The sequence below is a fragment of the Hypanus sabinus genome, chromosome 4, assembly GCF_030144855.1.
Source record: "Hypanus sabinus isolate sHypSab1 chromosome 4, sHypSab1.hap1, whole genome shotgun sequence".
Lineage (NCBI taxonomy): Eukaryota > Metazoa > Chordata > Chondrichthyes > Myliobatiformes > Dasyatidae > Hypanus > Hypanus sabinus.
In genome coordinates, this window is record NC_082709.1 from 229365 (window position 1) to 253310 (window position 23946).

The window sequence follows — 23946 nt, forward strand, 5'->3', positions numbered from 1 at the left end:
TGCCTGACATACGAGTATTTATCGTATTTTCTAATTTAATTTCAGACCCAGAACCTGCAGAATTCTAGCTCTATATACCGTTGCTGATCTGAGGGCTTAGAACAGGTACTCTACCTCTGTATACTAGTGCTGATCTAAAGCTGGTGCACTGAACAGGAAGGCAAACCTCTGGGTGCAACAGTTATCTCCCTATTCCCCAAAATAGTAACTTCACTAGCTCATATTGTGTCAAACAAACTCAGGGAGCTCCACTTACCGTCCTCGTGTCACCACTTTGTAAGCAGAGCTGCTGTAGTTAGCATCCACGGTCCCAAATTCCTCGTTGCCTAGTGTGAAGTTTAATTCTGTTTTGTAGGCATTTACAATTCTGTGGACAGAAGGCAGGTCTTGAGTAGAAAGTAAAATCAAGGATTTCAGGTAAGAGAATGACTGAGGAATCTCCAGGATGATGTCCTACCTCAGGGTGGCTTTTCCATTCTCTGGTTTGGACTTCTCATCTTCCAGCTGGATGGAAGGTTAAGAGAATTACTGTGAGATTGCAGAGATAACAGGGATTGTATTCAGATTTCCCATTTCAAGGTCCGAACACCACCTCATCCTTTTCCCCTCAAAAACACAACGTTTCTCTTCCTTGTATTAATAATCTGGAAGAGGGGACTGAGTGTAGTGTTTCTAAGTTTGCTGATGATACTAAATTGAGTGGAAAAGCAAATTGTGCAGAAGATATTGAGAGTCTGCAGAGAGATATAGATGGGTTAAGTGAGTGGGCAAAGGTCTAGCAGATGGAACACAATGTTGGTAGATGTGAGGTCATCCACTTTGGAAGGAAAGATGAAAGAGATTATTTTTTACATGGTAAATAAACTGTGGTATGCTGCTGTGCAGAGGAACTTGAGAGTGCTTATGCATGAATCACAAAAGGTTGGTTTGCAGGTGCAGCAGGCTATCAAGAAGGCAAATGGAAAGTTGACCTTCATTGCTAGAGGAGTTGAATTTAAGAGCAGGGAGGTTATGCTGCAACTGTACAGGATACTGGTGAGGCCGTACCTGGAGAACTGTGTGCAGTTCTGGTCTCCATACTTGAGGAAGGATGGGTACTGGCTTTGGAGGTGGTACAGGTTTACCAGGTTGACTCCAGAGATGAGGTGGTTAGACTGTGAGGAGAGATTGAGTCACCTGGAACTGTACTCACTGGAATTTAGAAGAATGAGAGGAGATCTTATCGAAACATATAGAATTATGAAAGGGATAGATAAAATAGAGGCAGGAAAGTTGCTTCCAATGATAGGTGAGACTAGAACTAGGGGACATAGGCTCAAGATTCGGGGGGAGTAGACTTAGGATGGAGATGAGGAGTGCACTCTCTCTTGCACACACACAACAATCCCTCAATCTCACATTCACACACTAACACACCCTCCCACTCTCACACACATTCATGTTCTCTCTACATTAATATACACACATACAGTATACTGACTCTTTCTAAGACACATAATGACTCACCCTCTCATATTCTCTTCCCTCACATGTCAGCAAACATACTCTCCCTCTCCCTCCTTTACCATCAGCATACTTGGCAACAATCTTACTGCTACCTTCATCGATGAAATGATGAGCCCCCAATACTGATCCCTGTGTCACATCACCCACCAATCAGAACAAGAGCCATTCATCCATCTGCAGTGTGCAGGAGGAGTAAATGCTCCCAAGTGTTGGTGTGGAGAATTGCAGTCCTTCAGTGGCAAGTTGCATCACATTACCCTCCAGTGGAGAAATAGTGAATTGCAGCTTCCTGGTCCAGTGGAGATACTGTATCTTCTTAAGGAGACCCTGAGAACAGCCTTGAACTTTTCCTCTGCTAGAATGATATAGACTAGCTTAACAACATTCGCCATGGGACTTAACAATTTTGAATGAGGTTGGAGACAACATTGAATATACAACTCTGGTAGGATTTCTAAGACATTACTTCCTACAAAGTGAAACCCAAGAGGATGAATGGCAGCGATGCTTCACTACCAAATGAACTCAACACCTTCTATGCCTGTTTGAAAGGGAGAACACAACAACAGCTGTGAAGATCCCTGCTGCACCTGATGACCCTGTGATCTCTGTCTCAGAGGCCGATGTTACGCTGTCTTTAAAGAGAGTGAACCCTTGCAAGGCGGAAGGTCACGATGGCGTACCTAGTAAGGCTCTGAAACTAGTGCCAACCAACTAGCGGGAGTATTCAAGGACCTTTTCAACCTCTCACAGCTATGGGCAGAAGTTCCCAGTTGCTTAAAAAAGGCAACAATTACACCAGTGCCTAAGAAGAATAATGTGAGCTGCCTTAATTAATATCTCCCAGTTACACTAACATCTACAGTGATGAAATGCTTTGAGAGGTTGGTCATGACTAGACTGAACTCCTGCCTCAGCAAGGACCTGGACCCATTGCAATTTGCCTATTGCCCCAATAGGTCAATGGTAAGACACACTCTCAATGGCCCTTCACAAGGATTGAGATCACCTGGACAACACAAGCACTTATGTCAGGATGCTGTTCATCAACTAACTCAGCATTTAATACCCTCATCCCCACAATCCCGAATGAGAAGTTATAGAACCTGGGCCTCTGTACCTCCCTCTGCAACTGGATCCTCGACTTCCTAATTGGAAGATCACAATCTGTACAGATTGGTGATAACATCTCCTCCTTGCTGACGATCAACACTGGTGCATCTCAGGGGTGTGTGCTTAGCCCACTGCTCTACTTCCTCTACACATGTGACTGTGTGGCTAGGCATAGCTCAAATACCATCTATAAATTTGCTGACGATACAACCATTGTTGGCAGAATCTCAGGTGGTGACTAGAAGGCATACAGGAGTGAGATATGCCAACTACTGGAGTGGTGCCACAGCAACAATCTGTCACTCAATGTCAGTAAGACGAAAGAGCTGACTGTGGACTTCAGGAAGGGTAAGACAAAGCGACACATACCAATCCTCATTGAGGGATCAAAGGTGGAGAGAGTAAGCAGTTTCAAGTTCCTGGGTTTCAAGATCTCTGAGGACATACCTGGTCCCAACATATCAAGGTTCAAAAAACTAGGTAATGATAGAGATCTAGAAAATGATAAGACTAGCAGGAAGGAGCTAAAGAATGAAATTAGGAGAGCCAGAAGGGGCCATGAGAAGGCCTTGGTGAGCAGGATTAAGGAAAACCCCAAGGCATTCTACGTGTGAAGAGCAAGAGGATAAGATATGAGAGAATAGGACCAATCAATTGTGACAGTGGAAAAGTGTGTATGGAATCGGAGGAGGCAGTGGAGGTACTTAATGAATACTTTGCTTCAGTATTCACTATGGAAAGGACCTTGGAGATTGTAAGGATGACTTGTAGTGGACTGAAAAGCTTGAACATATGGACGTTAAGAAAAAGGATGTGTTGGGAGGTGAGGGCAATGATCTTTGCATCATTGCATCACCAATGGGGATGGCAGAGTTCTGGAGGATTGGAGGGTTGCAGATGTTGTTCCCTTGTTCAGGAAAGGGGATAGAGATAGCCCAGGAAATTATAGACCAGTGAGTCTTACTTCAGTGGTTGGTAAGTTGTTGGAGAAGATCCTGAGAGGCAGGATTTATGAACATTTGGAGAGGCATAATATTATTAGGAGTAGTCAGCAGTTTTGTCAAAGGCAGGTCGTGCCTTACAAGGATGTGACTATTGATGAAGGTAGAGCAGTAGATGTAATGTATATGGATTTCAGCATGGCATTTGATAAGGTACCCCATGCAAGGCTTATTGAGAAGGAGGCATGGGATCCAAGGGGACATTGCTCTGTGGATCCAGAACCGGCTTGCCCACAGAAGGCAAAGTGTGGTAGTAAATGGGTTATATTCTGCATGGAGGTTGGTGACGGGTGGTGTGACTCAGGTATCTGTTCTCCATGATTTTTATAAATGACCTGGTTGAGGAAGTGGAGGGATGTATTAGTAAATTTGCTAATGACACAAAGGTTGGGGATGTTGTGGATAGTGTGGAGGGCTGTCAGAGGTTACAGTGGGACATCAATAGGATGCAAAACAGATGTAGTTCAACCCAGATAAGTGCGAGGTGGTTCATTTTGGAAGGTTAAATATGATGGCAGAATATAGTATTAATGGTAAAACACTTGGCAGTGTGGAGGTTCAGTGGGATTTTGAGGTCTGAGTCCATAGGACACTCAAAGCTGTTGCACAGGTTGACAATGTGGTTAAGAAGACATATGGTATATTGGCCTTCATTAACCGTGGGATTGATTTCAAGAGCTGAGAGGTAATGTTACAGTTATATAGGACTCTGGTCAAACCCCACTTGGAGTATTGTGCTCAGTTCTGGTCACCTCACTACAGGAAGGACATGGAAACTACAGGAAGAGTGTAGAGGAGATTTACAAAGATGTTGCCTGGATTGGGGAGCACGCCTTATGAGAATAGGTTGAATGAACGGCCTTTTTTCCTTGGAGCAGTGGAGGATGGGAGGTGACCTGACAGAGGTGTATAAGATGATGAAAGGCATTGATTGTGTGGATAGTCAGAGGCTTTTTTCCCAGGGCTGAAATGGATAACCACAAGAGGGTACAGTTTTAGGGTGCTTGTAAGTAGGTACAGAGGAAATGTCAGGGGCAAGTTTTTTTTAAGCAGAGAGTGGTGAGTGCATGGAATGGGCTGCCGGTGATGGTGGTGGAGGTGGATATGATAGGATCTTTTAAGAGACTCCTGGATAGGCACATGGAGCTTAGAAAAATAGAAGTCTATGGGTAATCCGAGGTAATTTCAAAAGTAAGTACATGTTTGGCACAGCATTATGGGCCAAAGAGACTGTATTGTGCTGTAGGTTTTCTATGCTTCTGTGAGTGGTGTCTCAGAAAGGCAGTGTCCTTATCAAAAAGGAATGCTCTTTTCTCACTGTTACCATCAGGTAGGAGGTACAGAAGCATGAAGTCACACATTAAGGAACAGCTGCTTTCCCTCTGCCATCCAATTCCAAATGGACTTTGAAACTGTGAGCAACACCTCACTTTTTATTGTATATTATTTCTGTTTTTTGCGTGATTTTCAACCTATTCAATATATCTATATTGTAATTTATTATTTTTTCTTCTATATTATGTATTACATTGAACTGCTGATGCTAGGTTAACACATTTCATATGGCACACCAGTGATAATAAACCTGATTCTGATTCTGATCTGACCTTGCTAAAGCGTGCAAGTTCTGGTTACTGGTTATTACTTACCAATCTGCAATCCAGGTTTGTACCCTCTTTATAGAGTAGAATGCTGTATGCTGAAGTCTCATTGAGAGTTTGGATGCAAACTGTGCTGCTGCCTTCGTAGTTCAAATCAAAGCTGAACGAGTCATTTTTAGAATTAAGCTGTAGCTTGATATAACCATCTGGATCCTGGTATAAAAGAAGCATTTCAGATTTTTTAATCGTGACAATATAATAAAACTTGTTTCTGCATAGGGTAAAGAGTAGCTTTATTTGTTACACATTTCTCAAAACATACAGTGAAATGCATCATTTACATCTAATAAATCAGTGAGGATTGTGCTGGGTAGCCCATAATTATCAGTAGGCTTCCGGTGCCAGCATAGCATGCCCATAACTTATTATGTTCTATGGGAAGCAGGGTTTGAGGGTTGGCACAACGTTGTGGGCCGAAGGGCCTGTAGTGTGCTGTATTATTCTATTTTTCTATGTAATCCTAATCGCATGTCTTTGGAATGTGGGAAGAAACCAGAACCCATGGGGTTACGGGGAGAACATCCAAACTCCTTAGACAGTGGTGGGAATCGAGCCCCGATCTTACAGCTGGTGGTGTAAACTTTCACGTTGTGAAATGTCCCAAGGCAAATAGCAACCAGCCTTGTCAATCTTTGTGACATTCATTCTATGGTAATCTTCCTTGAAGAGGAAAGCAAAACTGTGCACAATACTCCAAGTATGGTCTCACCAAGACCCTATAACATCACAATAAGATTTTTCCTTCCTAAATGTAAGCAGATATTAGCATGAGTAAATAAAAGCTTGAATGCCTTCACTCCGTTTACCAATTGATGAAAGGTGACAAGCTGATGGATGAAAGGAGAGTAGGAATAGTGACAGAGGCTCAGAGGTGATGGGTGGAGGCAACAAAGGGCTATAAATGATGGAATCTGATATGACAGAAAGATGCAACATGGAACCAAATAAGGGAGGAGGGGAGGACCGATGGGAACAGTAGGAGAAGGGTACATGGTGGGTGGGTGAAGGGAAGATGGATGAGGGGAGGAGGAGGAGGAAGAAACTTGGAGATGGGCACCAGGGTCTTCTCTCATCTTTCCTCTCATTGGGCAGAGGATACAAATGCCTGAAAGCATGTACTACCAGGTCAAGGCAGTTTCTATCCCACTGTTATCAGATAGTTAAATGGGCTCCTTGTATAATAAGATGGACTGTAGACCTCACAATCTACCTCGTTATGATCTTGCACTTTATCATTTGTCTGCACTGCACGTTTTTGGGAGCTTTTACACTTTATTATGCATTGTTATTGTTTTACCTTGATCTACTTCAACAATGACAACAATGTTAGACCTCAATGATCTGATCTCTAACAGTATGTAAGATAAGCTTTTCACTTTATCTTGGTCCATGTGACAATAATAAATCAATAGCAATACCCATTTCCCTCCACTAATGCTGGATGACCCGACGATGATCGGTCATGAATTGTGTTCTTAATAATGTAATCAGTCTTTTACCCTGGGTTGTTTAATGTGAAAAGGTGAAGATTTAATAGGAGCCTGATAGGCATCTTTCTCACCCACAGGAAGATCTGCACAATGGACAAGCTGCTGAGGGAAATGGGAGAAGCAGGTAAAATAATGACATCTAAAAAAAACTCTTGGATGGGTACGTGGATATGGGTGAAATGTGGGCAAAAAGGATTAACTTAGATGGGCATCTTGACTGGCATGGATGTGTTGGGCTGCAGCTATACAATTAACTCTATGCTATATGACTAATTAGCACAGGCATAAATGGGCTCTTTGGTTGGCATAAAGGAGTTGGGTTGAGGGGCCTGGTTCCAATGGCCCATGACCCTATCTTTCAAACAAAGGCTTTGGATATTTCACTCCCTTTGAGGGGTCTTGGTAGAGCATGTTTTTAATAATCAAAATAAACTGTATTCATAGTAAAGCAATATTTACAAGAAAAAATCTTTCCATGCCTTTTCATTGAAAGTCAATACTTCCTAGACTGTCCTATTACATTGCTACTCACCAATTGCATTGTTGCCACGCATGTGGCCCTCTGAGATAGAATGATAGTATACTACAACAATAATTGAGGAGCATCCTCCTCCCCATTCAGACCCCGCCTCTCCAGCAAGAGAAGAACCCTACACCGTGGTTCTCCCCAATGGGCCCTGCATTGGCTGCACCAAGTTTCAGTGCATCCCTCAGCATGTACTCCTGCAGCCTGGAATGTGCTAGTTGGATGATTTCCTTCATGAACAACTCAATGTGAGAACAGACCAAAAAGTTTTGGGCAGACCAAAAGACATCTTTCAGGGTGAGCTGACGACTTGCTAGCAGTACTTGATGTTTGTCTTTGCACGTGACTCTGAAAACAGACCATAGATCAGAGAGTCCACTGTCACACAGCTGCTTGGGATGAACCGCATCTCTCTCCAGACCCTCTTTGAAAATCCATAGTCTACAAAGATGTGAGCACTGTCTCTTTGCCACTGCAATCATCTGGCAGGCAACATGCTGTGGGAGTGATACTCCAGGCATGCAGTGATTAGCTCACTGGGAGGACCCCTCTCACCATCAGTCAAGCAAGGTATTCTTGTGATGAGGTATTCTGCCAAGCGGTCTTGATTGATTGGTATAGCGTGCAATTTGAAACATTGCACCTAGCAGAGTCTTGTCGCTGAGTGTATCTGCCTGAATTTTATGTGAGTGGACTCGATGCCACAACATTTCACTGTGTGGCCCGGCGAGCTCCCAGTGCAAGTCAAGGTGTGACTAGGAAGAAAATGGAAACTCAACGGAGACAAGATTTCAGCCACCCTGCTCAGATTTAAGATTAAAATCCAAGTCAGGTACCACCTGAACTGAGCAGGTAGGTCTGATCACAAGTTCCAGACCCATCCTGAACTGACCTGCTGATAAACAGAGTACAGAACAGTACAGTCCCTTTGGTCCATAATGTGGTCCTGACCTTTTAATGTATTCCAAGATCAATCAAGCCCTTCCCTCCAACATAACCATTCATTTTCTATCACTCTTGTGCGTATACAATCGCCTTTATATTTATCTGCTTTGTTTTTAATTCTGTTCTTTATGTTTGTTATGTTTTTGAAGCTACATCAGATCCAAAATTACAAAAATTTCTTTCTCTTTTACACCTGTGTACTGAAGAATGATAATAAGCAAACTTGAATCGCATTAGCCTCTAAAAGTCTGTACTGTATCTACCTCTACCACCATTCCTAGCAGCACATTCCATGCACCCATGACTCTTGGTACAAAAAAACCTAACTCTGATATCTCCCCTTTCTTTCTCCATTCACCTTCAAATGATGCTCTCTGGTTTTAGCCATTGCTGCTCTGGGAGAAAAGGTGCTGACTGTCCATTCTACAAATCCTCATCATCTTATACACCTTCCTCAAGTCATCATTCATCCTTCCTCGCTCTAAAGAGAAAAGCACTAGTTCACTCAACCTATTTTCAGAAGACATTGCTCTTTGCAGCATCCTAGTAAATCTCCTTCACACTTTCAAAAAGTTCAACATTCTTCCTTTAATAAGACCAGCTGAACGTGCAGTCAGGTCCTATCGCATACAGTTTTGAAGCTCTCTACTGTCTCTGGGGTCCATTAGGGTGCGACAACATTACCTGAGAAGGTGCCACCGTGGTTCGGAAACCATTTTGTTCCTGGAGAATGATGCTAACATTTTTATCGGCCAGGTTTAGGAACTGAACATGGCTTTCATTAACACGAGGCTCAGGGACCAGAGTGTTCTGGGAAAAAAAAGGATACCAATGCAATTAAAGACATTAGTGAATGCAGAAATAAAAACAGAAACAGAAACATATTTTTCTCTTCTCTGTATGGAGTCCATGAAGTTGATGCCATTTTAAATTACTTCTATAGACTCCGTGTGTGTTGCTTGGATAAATACAGATGCAAAAAATGCATTTAAGATCTCTCCCATCTCTTTTGACTCCACATATGATTACCATTCTAATTTTCCAGGACCAATTTTGTCCCTTGCAATCCTTTTGCTCTTAACATATCTATAGAATAGCCAGGGGTATGGAAGGCTATGGTCCCAGTGCAGGATGATGAGAGTAGGCAGTTTAAATGGTTTGGTATGTACTAGATGGGCTGAAGGGCCTGTTTCTGTGCAGTACTTCTCTATGACTCACTATATGACTCTAAAATGTGGGAAACAGCCAGCAGGTTGGGCCGTCTTCTCATTACTACCATCAGGGAGGAAGTGCAGAATCTGCCCTCTTCTCATATTTTAAAAAACATGCAAGTTATAAGAAAAAAATAAGAAATGCATAAAGAGAACAAAATAGTGAGGTAGTGTTCATGGAATCAATGTCCATTCATAAATCTGAGGGCAGAAAGGAAACATAGAAACATAGAAAATAGGTACAGGAGTAGGCCATTCAGACCTTCGAGCCTGCACCGCCATTCAGTATGATCATGGCTGATCATCCAACTCAGAACCCTGTTCCTACTTTCTCTCCATATCCCCAGATCCCTTTAGTCACAAGGGCCATATCCAACTTCCTCTTAAATATAGGCAATGAACCGGCCTCAACTGTTTCCTGTGGTGCAGAATTCCACAGATTCACCACTCTCTGTGTGAAGAAGTTTTTCCTCATCTTGGTCCTAAAAGGCTTCCCTTTTATCCTTAAACTGTGACCCCTTGTTCTAGTCTTCCCAACATCGGAAACAATCTTCCTGCATCTAGCCTCTCCAATCCCTTTAGAATTTTATACATTTCAATAAGATCCCCTCTCAATCTTCTAAATTCCAGTGAGTATAAGCCTAGTCGATCCAGTCTTTCTTCATATGTAAGTCCTGCCATCCCAGGAATCAATCTGGTGAACCTCCTTTGTACTCCCTCTATGGCAAGAATGTCTTTCCTCAGATTAGGGGACAAAAATGGCACACAATATTCTAGGTGCGGTCTCACCCAAGGCCTTGTACAACTGCAGTAGAACCTCCCTGCTCCTGTACTCAAATCCTTTTGCTATGAATGCCAATGTACCATTTGCCTTTTTCACCGCCTGCTGTACCTTCATGCCCACCTTCAATGACTGGTGTACAATGACACCCAGGTTTCATTGCACCTCCCCTTTTCCTAATCGGCCACCAATCTATTTTCCTGTTCTTGCAACCAAAGTGGATAACCTCACATTTATCCACATTAAATTGCACCTGCCATGAATTTGCCCACTCACCTAACCTAGCCAAGTCGCCCTGCATCCTCTTAGCATCCTCCTCACAGCTAACACCGCCGCCCAGCTTCGCGTCATCCACAAACTTGGAGATGCTGCATTTAATTCCCTTGTCTAAAACATTAATATATATTGTAAACAACTGGGGTCCCAGCACTGAGCCTTGTGATACCCCACTAGTCACTGCCTGCCATTCTGAAAAGGTCCCGTTTACTCCCACTCTTTGCTTCCTGTCCACCAACCAATTCTCTATCCACATCAATACCATACCCCCAATAATGTGTGCATTAAGTTTGCACACTAATCTCCTGTGTGGGACCTTGTCAAAATCCTTTTGAAAATCTAAATATACCACATCCACTGGCTCTCCCCTATCCACTCTACTAGTTACATCTTCAAAAAATTCTATAAGATTCGTCAGACATGATTTTTCTTTCACAAATTCATGCTGACTTTGTCCGATAATGTCAACTCTTTCCAAAAGTGCTGTTATCACATCTTTGATAACCGACTCTAGCATTTTCCCCACCACTGATGTCAGACTAACCGGTCTATAATTCCCCAGTTTTTCTCTCCCTCCTTTTTTTAAAAACTGGGGTTACATTAGCCACCCTCCAATCCTCAGGAACTAATCCAGAATCTAAGGAGTTTTGGAAAAATTATCACTAATGCATCCACTATTTCTTGGGCTACTTCATTAAGCACTCTGGGATGCAGACCATCTGGCCCTGGGGATTTATCTGCCTTTAATCCCTTCAATTTACCTAACACCACTTCCCAACTAACATGCATTTCCCTCAGTTCCTCCATTCACTAGACCCTCGGTCCCCTACTATTTCTGGAAGATTATTTATGTCCTCCTTAGTGAAGACAGAACCAAAGTAGTTATTCAATTGGAATGCCATGTCCTTGTTCCCTATGATCAATTCACCTGTTTCTGACTATAAAGGACCCAAATTTGTCTTGACCAATCTTTTTCTTTTCACGTATCTATAAAAGCTTTTACAGTCAGTTTTTATGTTCCCTGCCAGCTTTTTCTCATAATCTTTTTTTCCCTTTCCTAATTAAACCCTTTGTCCTCCTCTGCCGGTCTCTGAATTTCTCCCAGTCCTCAGGTGTGCTGCTTTTTCTGGCTAATTTATGTTTCTTCTTTGGACTTGATACTATCCCTAATTTCCCTTGTCAGCCATGGGTGCACTACCTTCCCTGGTCTATTCTTTTGCCAAACTGGGATGAACAATTGTTGTAGTTCATCCATGCGATCTTTAAATGCTTGCCATTGCATATCCACTGTCAACCCTTTAAGTATCATTTGCCAGACTATCTTAGCTAATTCATGTCTCATACCTTCAAAGTTACCCTTCTTTAAGTTCAGAACCTTTGTTTGTGAATTAACTGTATTACTCTACATCTTAATGAAGAATTCCATCATATTATGGGCACTCTTACCCAAAGGGCCTCACACGACAAGATTGCTAACTAACCCTTCCTCATTGCTTAATACCCAATCTAGAATGGCCTGCTCTCTAGTTGGTTCCTCGACATGTTGGTTCAGAAAACCATCCCGCATACCAAGAAATCCTCTTCCTCAGCACCCTTACCAATTTGGTCCACCCAATCTATATGTAGATTGAAGTCACCCATTATAACTACTTTCCTTTATTGCATGCATTTCTAATTTCCTGTTTAATGCCATTCCCAACCTCACTATTACTGTTAGGTGAATTGTACACAACTCCCACCAGCGTTTTCTGCTCCTTAGTGTTATGCAGCTCTATCCATATCGATTCCACATCCTCCAGGCTAATGTCCTTCCTTTCTATTGTGTTAATCTCCTCTCTAACCAGCAATGCTACCCCACCTCCTTTTCTTTCCTGTCTATCCCTACTGGATATTGAATATCCCTGGATGTTGAGCTCCCATCCTTGGTCACCCTGGAGTCATGTCTCTGTGATCCCAACTATATCATATTCATTAATAACTATCTGCACATTCAATTCATCCACCTTGTTACGAATGCTCCTCGCATTGACACACAAAGCCTTCAGGTTTGTTTTTACAACACTCTTAGCCCTTACACAATTATGTTGAAAAGTGGCTCTTTTTGCTTTTTGCCCTGGATTTGCCTGCCTGCCACTTTTACTTTTCACCTTACTACATTTTGCTTCTACCCTCATTTTACACCCTTCTGTTTCTCTGCAGTTGTTCCCATTCCCCTGCCACATTAGTTTAAATCCTCCTGAACAGCAGTAGCAAACGCTCCCGCTAGGACATTGGTTCCAGTCCAGCCCAGGTACAGACCGTCCTGTTTATACCTCCCACCTCCCTCAGAACTGGTTCCAATTCCCCAGAAATTTGAATCCCACCCCCTTGCACCATTTTTGAAGCCACGTATTCATCTGAAATATCCTCCTATTTCTACTCTGACTAGCACATGGCACTGGTAGTAATCCAGAGATTATTACCTTTGTGGTCCTACTTTTTAGTTTATCTCCTAACTCCCTAAATTCACCTTGTTGGACCTCATCCCGTTTTTTACCTGTATCGTTGGTACCTATGTGCACCACGGCCACTGGCTGTTCACCTTCCCACTCCAGAATGTCCTGCAACCGCTCAGAGACATCCTTCACCCTTGCACCAGGGAGGCAACATACCATCCTGGAGTATCGTTTGCGGCCCCAGAAACGCCCATCTATTCCCCTTACAACTGAATCCCTTATCACTATTGCTCTCCCATTCCTCTTCCTTCCCTCCTGTGCTGCAGAGCCACCCATGGTGCCATGAACTCGGCTGCTGCTGCCTTCTCCTGATGCGACATCTCCCCCAACAGTATCCAAAACAGTATATCTCTTTAGGAGGGAGATGACCTCAGGGGACTCCTGCACTACCTGCCTACTGCTACGCTGTCTAGTGGCCACCTCTTCCATTTCTGCCTGTGTAGCCTTTACCTGCAGTGTGGCAAACTCACTGAATGTGTTATTCACGACTTTCTCAGCATCGCGGATGTTCCAGTATGAATCCAATCTCAGCTCCAGACGCTCAATGCAGTCTGCCAGAAGCTGCAGCTAGACACACTTCCTGCACACATAGTCGTCAGGGACACTGGAAGTATCCCTGATTTCCCACATGCTGCAGGATGAACAAACCATGGGGCCGATCTCAGCTGCCATGACCAACCCAATATGTTGCCTCAACTTTTGAAACTTTCTCCTTTTAAAGGAGCTTACCTGGCCTTACCTCACTTGGAGTGAAGCTCATCCTCAGACTCTGCTCGCCGAAGCCTCTCAAGACAAAGCCTGCCTACTCTGTCTCCCTCTACTCCATTGCCCGCTCAGTCTAACTGTTCTCTTTAAATACTCCCGCTGCCTCACGGTCCGACTTACACACGCTTGCACAGTCGTGCCCCCGTTAAACTGCCGAAGAAAAAGCTCAGTCAAAGAAAGGTACAGCACAGAAACAGGCATTCTAGTCCATGCCAAACCATTTCAACTGCCTTCTCCCATCAATCTGCACCAGGACCAGAGCCCCCCATATCCATAAAGCTACTCCTAAAATGTTGAGTGTGTGTCTTCATGCTCCTGTACTTCCTCACTAATGGTAGTAATCTTTTATGAGCTTTTGCTCCTCTGCCCTCGGATTTATGAATCGATACTAGTGAAATTTAAGAGACTACTAGACAGGTATATGGAGGAATTTAAGGTGGAGGGTTATATGGGAGGCAGGGTTTAAGGGTCGGCACAATATTGTGGGCTGAATGGCCTGTACTGTGCTGTGTTGTTCTATGTTCTATGATATTGATTCCATGAAAACTCCCTCATTATTTTGTTCTCTTTCCACATTACTTATTTTTTTCTTTTTTATAACTTATAGCCTGCAAAACACTACATTTCAAACTTCTGAACAGATCACTTGAAGATGGATAGCAGAAGATAGGATCCATCATTAAGGTCAGCAATAATAAACCTGGTTCTGATTCTGACTCTTGCTTGACCCCACAATCTATCTCTCATTGATCTTGTGCTTATTGTTATGGTTTTACATTGTTCTACTTCAATACACTATATAATGGTCTGATCTGTATGAACAGTATACAAGATAAACTTTTCACTGTACCTTGGTACATAAATCAAAACTAAAAACCAAACATGACTATTTGTCCTAGCTGGTGAAGTGGATGTCTGGTGGGTGGAGGGATTGGAGGGCAGGAGTCTCTTGTTGACACAAACCTGCACCTGCAGCTCCACAATAGCTGCAGCGATAAATGAGAGTGCAGCTAGGATCATTCCAATTGTCATTCGCCTCAGGGGCCTGTGCAGGAAGGAGAGGAAGGAAAATGGTCAGTGGGGAGGAACATAAGGCTGACAACTAGGGCAGGAGGATGTCAGTAGGTTGGAGAACAACTTGGGCCTTGTGGTGCAGCAAGCAGAGCCACTGCCTTGTTGCACCAGAGATCCAGGTTCTATCCTGAACTCGGTGATGCCCTGTGTGGAGACTGCACGCTCTGCCTGTGACAGTGTGTTTCCCTCCTGGTGCTCTGATTTCCTCCCACATCCCTGAGATGAGGGTTGGTTTCCCTCCCATATCCCACTGACGTGTGGGTTGGCACCCTCCCTGTCATGGTCCCTTCTGACAATTCCCCACCTTGCTATTACCTCAGTAATTGGGCTTCAATCCCCTTGTCTAATTTCCAATCATTCCCAGTTCCACTTCATCCTCTACCCATCCCTGGTTGTCCCTGGTTGCACATTGCCCTAGACTTTGTTACTGGTCTAACCCCTTCCAGCGGAAACACCACTGTCCTCACCATGGTAGACCAGTTCTCCAAGATGGTGCACTTTGTAGCCCTCCCTAAACTCCCTTACGCTCAGGAAACTGCAGACCTTCTTATCCACCATGTCTTCCATCTCCACGGAACCCCCGCGGACATCGTCTCCGATCGAGGCCCCCTGTTCGTCTTGCAGGTATGGAAGACCTTCTGTCAAGCCTTGGGTGCATCGGTCAGCCTTTCATCTGGCTTCCGCCCCAGATGAATGGGCAGACGGAACAGGTCAATCAGGACTTGGAGGAAACACTACGTAGTCTAACGGCAAATAACCCATCTACCTGGAGCAATCACCTCCCGTGGGTTGAGTACACCCACAACTCTCTAGTGAGTTCTGTCACTGGAAAGTCTCCCTTTGAGCGTTCGCTTGGGTACCAACCCCCACTGTTACCCTCACAAGAAGAGGAGATTGCGAAGTCGTCTATTCAGGACCATATCAATCGGTGCCTCAAAGTTTGGGAGGAGACACGCACTGTCATACTCAGATCAGCAGATCGCAATAAAAAGACCGCAGACCGACACCGGACTCCGACCTGGGCAGATGGTGTGGCTTTCATCCAAGGACATCCCGCTCAAAAACGAGCCTAGGAAACTCACCCGTCACTTCCTGGGGCCATTCAAGGTCGAAAGGGTCATCAATCCCACAGCAGTCTGACACAAACTGCCAATATCTATGCACATCCATCCTACCTTTCATTTTTTCCAATTAAAGCCAGTTTCCATCAGCCCCTTCTGTCCTCCGACTGAGACTCCCCCACCTGCCCATATCGTCGTCAAACATCCGGCATACACCATACTGGGTAGACTGGGAAGGATACGGTCCAGAAGAGCGTTCCTGGGTTCCCCCCCCTTCATCCTGGACCCTTCCCTCATCCAGGACTTTCATCGGGACTATCCAGACAAGCCTGGAGGTGTCATGGTCCGGTCCATGAAATCCGCATCCTGGTTCACAGTCTGGTCTATGCTCCTTATTCCAAGTTTTCCGGGTTTCCCCAGTTTTTGTTGAGGCAGCTGATTCTCATTTGGGCTGGTTTCATAAATAGCTTCAGGATTCAGACTCTGGCTGTTGGATTGTTCCTGTCCAAACTCCCTGTCTGTATCCCTTCCCTTCACCTTCCTCCTGGAGCCTCGCCTCACCTCACCTGGAGCCTCGCCTCGCCTCACCTCACCTGGAGCCTCGCCTCGCCTCACCTGGAGCCTCGCCTCGCCTCACCTGGAGCCTCGCCTCGCCTCGCCTAGTCTCACCTCACCTGGAGCCTCGCCTCACCTCACCTGGAGCCTCGCCTCGCCTCACCTGGAGCCTCGCCTCGCCTCACCTGGAGCCTCGCCTCGCCTCACCTGGAGCCTCGCCTCGCCTCGTCTCACCTCACCTGGAGCCTCGCCTCGCCTCACCTCACCTGGAGCCTCGCCTCGCCTTGCCTCACCTCACCTGGAGCCTAGCCTCGCCTCGCCTTGCCTCACCTCACCTGGAGCCTAGCCTCGCCTCGCCTTGCCTCACCTCACCTGGAGCCTAGCCTCGCCTCGCCTCACCTCACCTGGAGCCTAGCCTCGTCTCGCCTCACCTCACCTGGAGCCTCGCCTCGTCTCGCCTCACCTCACCTGGAGCCTCGCCTCGCCTCGTCTCGCCTCACCTCACCTGGAGCCTCGCCTCGCCTCGCCTCACCTCACCTGGAGCCTCGCCTCGCCTCGCCTCACCTCACCTGGAGCCTCGCCTCGCCTCGTCTCGCCTCACCTCACCTGGAGCCTCGCCTCACCTCACCTGGAGCCTCGCCTCACCTCACCTGGAGCCTCGCCTCACCTCACCTGGAGCCTCGCCTCGCCTCGTCTCACCTCACCTGGAGCCTCGCCTCGCCTCGTCTCACCTCACCTGGAGCCTCGCCTCGCCTCACCTCACCTCGCCTCGCCTCACCTGGAGCCTCGCCTCGCCTCACCTCACCTCGCCTCGCCTCACCTGGAGCCTCGCCTCGCCTCGTCTCACCTCACCTGGAGCCTCGCCTCGCCTCACCTCACCTGGAGCCTCGCCTCACCTTGCCTCACCTCACCTGGAGCCTAGCCTCGCCTCGCCTTGCCTCACCTCACCTGGAGCCTAGCCTTGCCTCGCCTCACCTCACCTGGAGCCTCGCCTCGTCTCGCCTCACCTCACCTGGAGCCTCGCCTCGCCTCGTCTCGCCTCACCTCACCTGGAGCCTCGCCTCGCCTCGTCTCGCCTCACCTCACCTGGAGCCTCGCCTCGCCTCGTCTCGCCTCACCTCACCTGGAGCCTCGCCTCGCCTCGCCTCACCTCACCTGGAGCCTCGCCTCGCCTCGCCTCACCTCACCTGGAGCCTCGCCTCGTCTCGCCTCACCTCACCTGGAGCCTCGCCTCACCTCACCTGGAGCCTCGCCTCACCTCACCTGGAGCCTCGCCTCACCTCACCTGGAGCCTCGCCTCACCTCACCTGGAGCCTCGTCTCACCTCACCTGGAGCCTCGTCTCACCTCACCTGGAGCCTCGCCTCGCCTCGTCTCACCTCACCTGGAGCCTCGCCTCGCCTCGTCTCACCTCACCTGGAGCCTCGCCTCGCCTCACCTCACCTCGCCTCGTCTCGCCTCACCTGGAGCCTCGCCTCGCCTCACCTGGAGCCTCGCCTCGCCTCACCTGGAGCCTCGCCTCGCCTCGTCTCACCTCACCTGGAGCCTCGCCTCGCCTCGCCTCACCTCACCTGGAGCCTCGCCTCGCCTCGTCTCACCTGGAGCCTCGCCTCGCCTCGTCTCACCTGGAGCCTCGCCTCGCCTCGTCTCACCTGGAGCCTCGCCTCGCCTCGCCTCACCTGGAGCCTCGCCTCGCCTCGTCTCACCTCACCTGGAGCCTCGCCTTCACTGCTATCAAGTACAACCATTGGAGTAAGAAAAGGAGCTGTCTTTTGTTGTTTTGAACTGTCTGTGTCCATGCCTTCGTTAGGTAGGCCTGGCTGTTTGCTGCCATCTAGCGTTGCGAACAGTCTTTGTGTCCTTGCCTTCGCTAGGTAGGTCTGGCTGTCTGCCACTAGATTGTGTTGGGAACCGTCTTGTCATATTCTGCATTGTGTGTATGTGTCCCGGCCCTACATCCTCTACCCAAGGAGGGGTTCCAGCTCTGTTCCATGTTCCTGTCTCTTTCTCGACCAAGGCTCTGCGTTCCTGTCTCTTCATCGACCAAGCCAAGGCTTCGGGGTCTAGTCAAGTCCTAGCCCAGGCCTGGAATTCCTGTCTCGTCCAGGGCTTGTGTCATGTCCAGTGTCCTTTCTTCCCCACTTTCCTTGCTTCCTTCTCACACCTAGTCCTGCTCCTGGTAGTTCAGTGTCTGTGTCTTGCATTTGGGTCAGCTCCTAACGCCCCCCCTTATGACAGAACAATCCAGCCAAACATGGACCCAGCGACACAGACACTGTCGTTTAACTCTCGCTATCCTGGGTTCTTTCCTGTTGAGTTACTATCATGGTCCCATCTGGCAATTCCCCACCTTGCTATTACCTCAGTAACTGGGCTTCAATCCCCTTGATTAATTTCCAATCATTCCCAGTTCCAATAATTCCATTCATAAATGAAGGATAAAAACCCTGTAATCACAACGAGCTGCCAGTTCGTTGGTTGACTCTTGTATGTGTAACCTCATTTCGTGGTTCTTTAGGACTGTCAGTTCCAAGTTTCGCATCGTGTCTTTGTGTCAAGACTCTCCTGGATACCTATTCCACGCTCGCGACTGTGTTAACGCCTCTTGATCCTGCCTCCATGCCTGTGTCCAGCACTTGGGTTCCCCCCACAGCCATGTCCTTGCTACATTCCCAAGTGTTGCAGATGTGAGGGGTGGTCTCCTCACACATCCCAGAGACATGACATTTGGTTTACCTCCCACAATCAGAGATGTGAGGGCTGGTAAGTTAACGGGCCACTGCATCAGTGGTAAAATCCAGGCACTGAGAGGAAAATGGATTACTTTCTGGGTAGAACATGAAACTCCACATCTGGATCATGCCATTGAACAATTTTGATTTATAACACTGTAGAAATCATTGAGTCTGAGTTCATAATGGATTGGTATGGCATCAGCTCTGCATGTGAGCACAAGAAACTGCAGATAGTTGTGGTCACAGTTCAGGCACATCACAGAATGACAAGGTTCAGCATAGGGTCTTCAGGGAGTTGGATACTAAGTTAAAGGGCAGGACCTCCAGGGTTATGATCTCAGGACTGTTATGTGTGTCATGTGCTAGTTAGGCCAGAACTAGGAAGATTATACAGTTTAATTAGTGGCTAAGTAGTTGGTGTACAATTTTTGGATCACTGGTTGCTCTTCATGGAAGGTGGGACCTGTACAGAAGGGACGATTTGCACCTGACCTGGAAGGAAGGTTTATTAATGCTGTGCGGTGGGAACCAGAGTGCAGAACAATTGGTGGAGAGATTGTGGAGGCAGATTTTGGTTAGACCTTGGTGTGACCAGTGTCTTGAGCTGCCTATATTCCAATGCAAGAAGTATCGTAGGAAAGGTGGATAATAGTGCTGAAGATAAGATAACTGGTTCAGAACCACAGGCAATGCAATGTGTAGTGAGGAGAGGCTGTTAATAGAGCAAAATGGCAGACAACAGGATGAGATGCAACATAAAAGGCAGACAAAATTGAAAAGGGTGAATACAGGACTGAAGATGTTGTATTTGAATGCATGTAGTATATGGAGTAAGGTAGATGAAATTGCAGCACTGTTGCAGATTGTCAGATGATATTGTAGGCATCACTGAATCATAGCTGAAAGAAGATTAGAGCTGGAAGATTAATGTTTAAAGATACACAGAGGGTACAGTGGAACATTGATAGGGTGCAAAACTGGGCTGAGAAGTGGCAGATAGAGTTCAACCCAGGTAAGTATGAGGTGGTTCATTTTGGTAGGTCAAATATGATGACAGAATATAGCATTAATGTTAAGACTCTTGGCAGTGTGGAGGATCAGAGGGATCTTGGGGTCCAAGTCCACAGGACACTCAAGGCTGTTGCACAGGTTGACTCTGAGGTTAAGAAAGCATACAGTGCATTGGCCTTCATCAACCGTGAGACTGAATTTCGGAGCTGAGAGGTAATGTTGCAGCTATATTGGACCCTGGTCAGATCCCACTTGGAGCACTGTGCTCAGTTCTGGTGACCTCACTATAGGAAGAATGTGGAAACCATAGAAAGGGTGCAGAGGAGCATTATAAGGATGTTGCCCGGATTGGGGAGCATGATGTATGAGAAATGGTTGAGTGAACTCGACCTTTTCTCCTTGGAGCGACAGAGGATGAGAGGTGACGTGATAGAGGTGTATAAGATGATGAGAGGCATTGATCACGTGCATAGTCAGAGGCTTTTTCCAAGGCTGAAATGGCTAGCATGAGAGGCCACAGTTCTAAGGTGCTCAGGAAATAGGTACAGAGGAAATATCAGGGCTAAGTTTTTTACGCAGAGAGTGGTGAGTGCATGGAATGGGTTGCTGGCGACAGTGGTGGAGGTGGATACGATAGGGTCTTTTAAGAGATCCTTGGACAGGTATATGGAGATGAGAAAAATAGAGTTATTGTCGAAATGACAATAAAAGTGACTTGACTTGACATAAGAACATAAGAAATAGGAGCAGGAGCAGGCCATCCAACCCACCGAGCCTACCCTGCCATTCAATAAGGTCATTGCTGATCTGTCCGTAAACTCAGCTCCATCTGCCTGTCTTTTCCCCATTACCCTTAATTCCTTCACTATTTAAAAACCTATCTAACTCCTTGGAGCAACTGATCATGAGAGGTGACCTGATGGAGGTGTATAAGATGATGAGAGGCATTGATCATATGGATAGTCAGAGGCTTTTTCCCAGGGCACGAGAGGGCACAGTTTGAAAGTGCTTGGAAGTAGGTACAGAGATGTCAGGAGTAAGTTTTTTACTCAGAGTGGTGAGTGTGTGGAATGGGCTGCCGGCAACAGTGGTGGAGGCAGATACGATAGGGTCTTTTAAGAGATTCCTGGATAGGTACATGGCGCTTAGAAAAATAAGAGGGCTATGGGTAACCCTAGATGATTTCTAAAGTAAGGACATGTTCAGCACAGCTTTGTGGGACGTAGGGCCTGTACTGTGCTGTATGTTTTCTATGTTTCTATTGATATATAATATGAAAAGGTACTGTCCAAAACAGACCCCTGTGGAACACCACCACTCAACTGACAGGCAACCAGAAAAGGCTCACTTTATTCCCACTCTTTGCCTCCTGCCAATTAACCAGTGCTTATTCCATGCTTGTATCTTTCCTGTAATACCATGAGCTCCTAACTTGTTATGCAGCTGCAGGTGTGGCACCTTGTCAAAAGCTTTCTGAAAATCCAAGTACACAGCATCCAATTCTCCTTTGTCTATCCTGCTTGTTATTTCTTCAACAAATTCCAACAGATATGTCAGGCATGATTTTCCCTTGAGGAAACCATGCTGACTATGGCCTATTTTATCATGTGCGTCCCCATGTACCCCAACACCACATCCTTAAACATCGAGTCCATCACCTTCCCAACCACTGAGGTCAGACTAACGAGCCTATAGTTTCCTGCCTTCTGTCTCTCTCCCTTCTTGAAGAGTGGAGTGACATTTGCAATTTTCCAATCTTCTGGAACTATTCCAGAATCTAGTAATGATCTTTCAAATACTACTAATGCCTCCACAACCTCTTCAGCCGCCTTTTTCAGAACTCTGGGCTGTGCACCATCTGATTTATCTACCTTCAGACCTCTCAGTTTCCCAAGAACCTTTTTTTCTGGTTTTGGCAACTTCACATGCTCCATGCCTCTTGACATCTGGAACTTCCACCGTACTGCTTGTGTTTTCCACAGTGAAGGTTGATGCAAAATACTTATTCAATTTATCTGTAATTTCCTTTCTCCCATTACTATCTATCCAGCGGTCTGATATCTACTTTTGCCTCTCTTTCACACTTTGTATTTGAAGAAAATTTTGTATCCTGTTTGATATTATTGGCTATGAATTCTATCATATTATGATAACTTACCCCAAAGGTTCTTTTAACTTATCTCCCAATAACCACTCTAGCAAACTGGCCCTCAAAGATATTGGTCCCACTCAGTTGCAGGTGTAACCCATCCCTTTAGTACAGGTCATACCTTCCCCTGAAGAGATCCCAAGGATCCGTAAATCTGAACCCCTGCCCTCTGCATCAGTTCCTCAACCATGCATTCACCTACCAAGTGGTCCTATTCTTACTCTCACCGGCATATCAGATGGGTAGCAATTCAGATTACTATACTGGAGTTCCTGTTTTTAGCTTTCCACTAGCTCCCTAAAATTTACCTTCAGGACCAGCTCATTTTATCAATCCAAGTCAGTGGTGGCAATATGTAGCAAGACTTGTGGCTGCTCACCCTCCCACTTGAGAATGTCATGGACCTGTTCTGAGATAACCCTGACCCTGGTACCTGGGAGGCAACAGGCTATCCGAGTGTCTCTGTCATGTCCACCGAATCCTGTCTCTGTTCCTCTGACTATGGAATCTCCTATCAATACGGCAGTTGTCTTCAACTCTCTGTTCTGCTGAGCCACAGCATCAGACTCAATGCCATAGACAATGTGCACCCCCCCCCCCCCACCTCCGTTAGGTTGTTTCTCCCTCAAAGTATTTAAAGTGGTATACTTATTATTCAGAAGTATTTTGCCACTGGCTATGAATTTTCCTTCCTTCTCCTAACAGCCACACATAGATTGTCTCCTGAAACCTAGGGGTGACTACTTTTCACCTCTGCATTCCTCTGTATGAGCTGAAAGTCATTAAGCTGCAGCTCCAGTTCTTTCATATAACCATATAACAATTACAGCACGGAAACAGGCCATCTGGGTCCTTCTAGTCCGTGCCGAACGCTTACTCTCACCTAGTCGCACTGACCCACCCTCAGCCCATAACCCTCCATTCCTTTCCTGTCCATATACCTATCCAATTTTACTTTAAATGACAATACTGAACCTGCCTCTACCACTTCTACTGGAAGCTCGTTCCACACAGCTACCACTCTCGGAGTAAAGAAATTCCCCCTCGTGTTACCCTTAAACTTTTGTCCCCTAACTCTCAACTCATGTAAACTCATATGTTCTCTCAGGAGCTACAGCTTGGTGCACCTTGTGCAGATGTGGTTTTCCTTGAGGCTGGTGGTCTCACAGAATTCTCACGTCTCACACACAATCACAGACATTTGATACAAAATTTTGAGGGGTATAGATTGGGTAGAAATAAGCAGACTTTTTCCACTGATGTTGTGTGGGACTACAGCTAAAGATCATGGGTTAAGGGTGAAAGGAGAAATGTTTAAGGGGAAATATGAGGGGAAACTTGTTCACTCAGAGGGTCATGAGAGTGTGGAACAAGCTGCCAGTGCAGGAGAGTTTGATTTCAATGTTTAAGAGAAGTTAGGATAAGTTAATGGATGATAGGGGTATTGAGGGCTGTGGTAATGGTGCAGGTCGATGGGGAGTAGGCAGTTTACATATCTCAGACTAGATGGGCCAAAGGGCCCATTTCTGTGCTGTAATTTTCTATGACCCTGTAAGCTTTCCACTGTATCTTGGTACAGGTGACAATAACAA

General features: G+C 46.1%; 1 protein-coding gene across 1 annotated transcript in view; it reads right to left on the minus strand.

The window, feature by feature from the left end:
* Window positions 1-23946, minus strand: part of slc15a2 (solute carrier family 15 member 2) — a 219807-nt gene that overhangs the window by 38404 nt on the left and 157457 nt on the right. The window contains exons 15-19 of the mRNA XM_059966270.1: window positions 14734-14815; window positions 8927-9052; window positions 5270-5434; window positions 458-504; window positions 257-367 (exon numbers count right to left, since the gene is read on the minus strand). Coding sequence (XP_059822253.1) covers window positions 257-367; window positions 458-504; window positions 5270-5434; window positions 8927-9052; window positions 14734-14815 — 531 coding nt within the window. The remainder of the gene's footprint in view (window positions 1-256; window positions 368-457; window positions 505-5269; window positions 5435-8926; window positions 9053-14733; window positions 14816-23946) is intronic.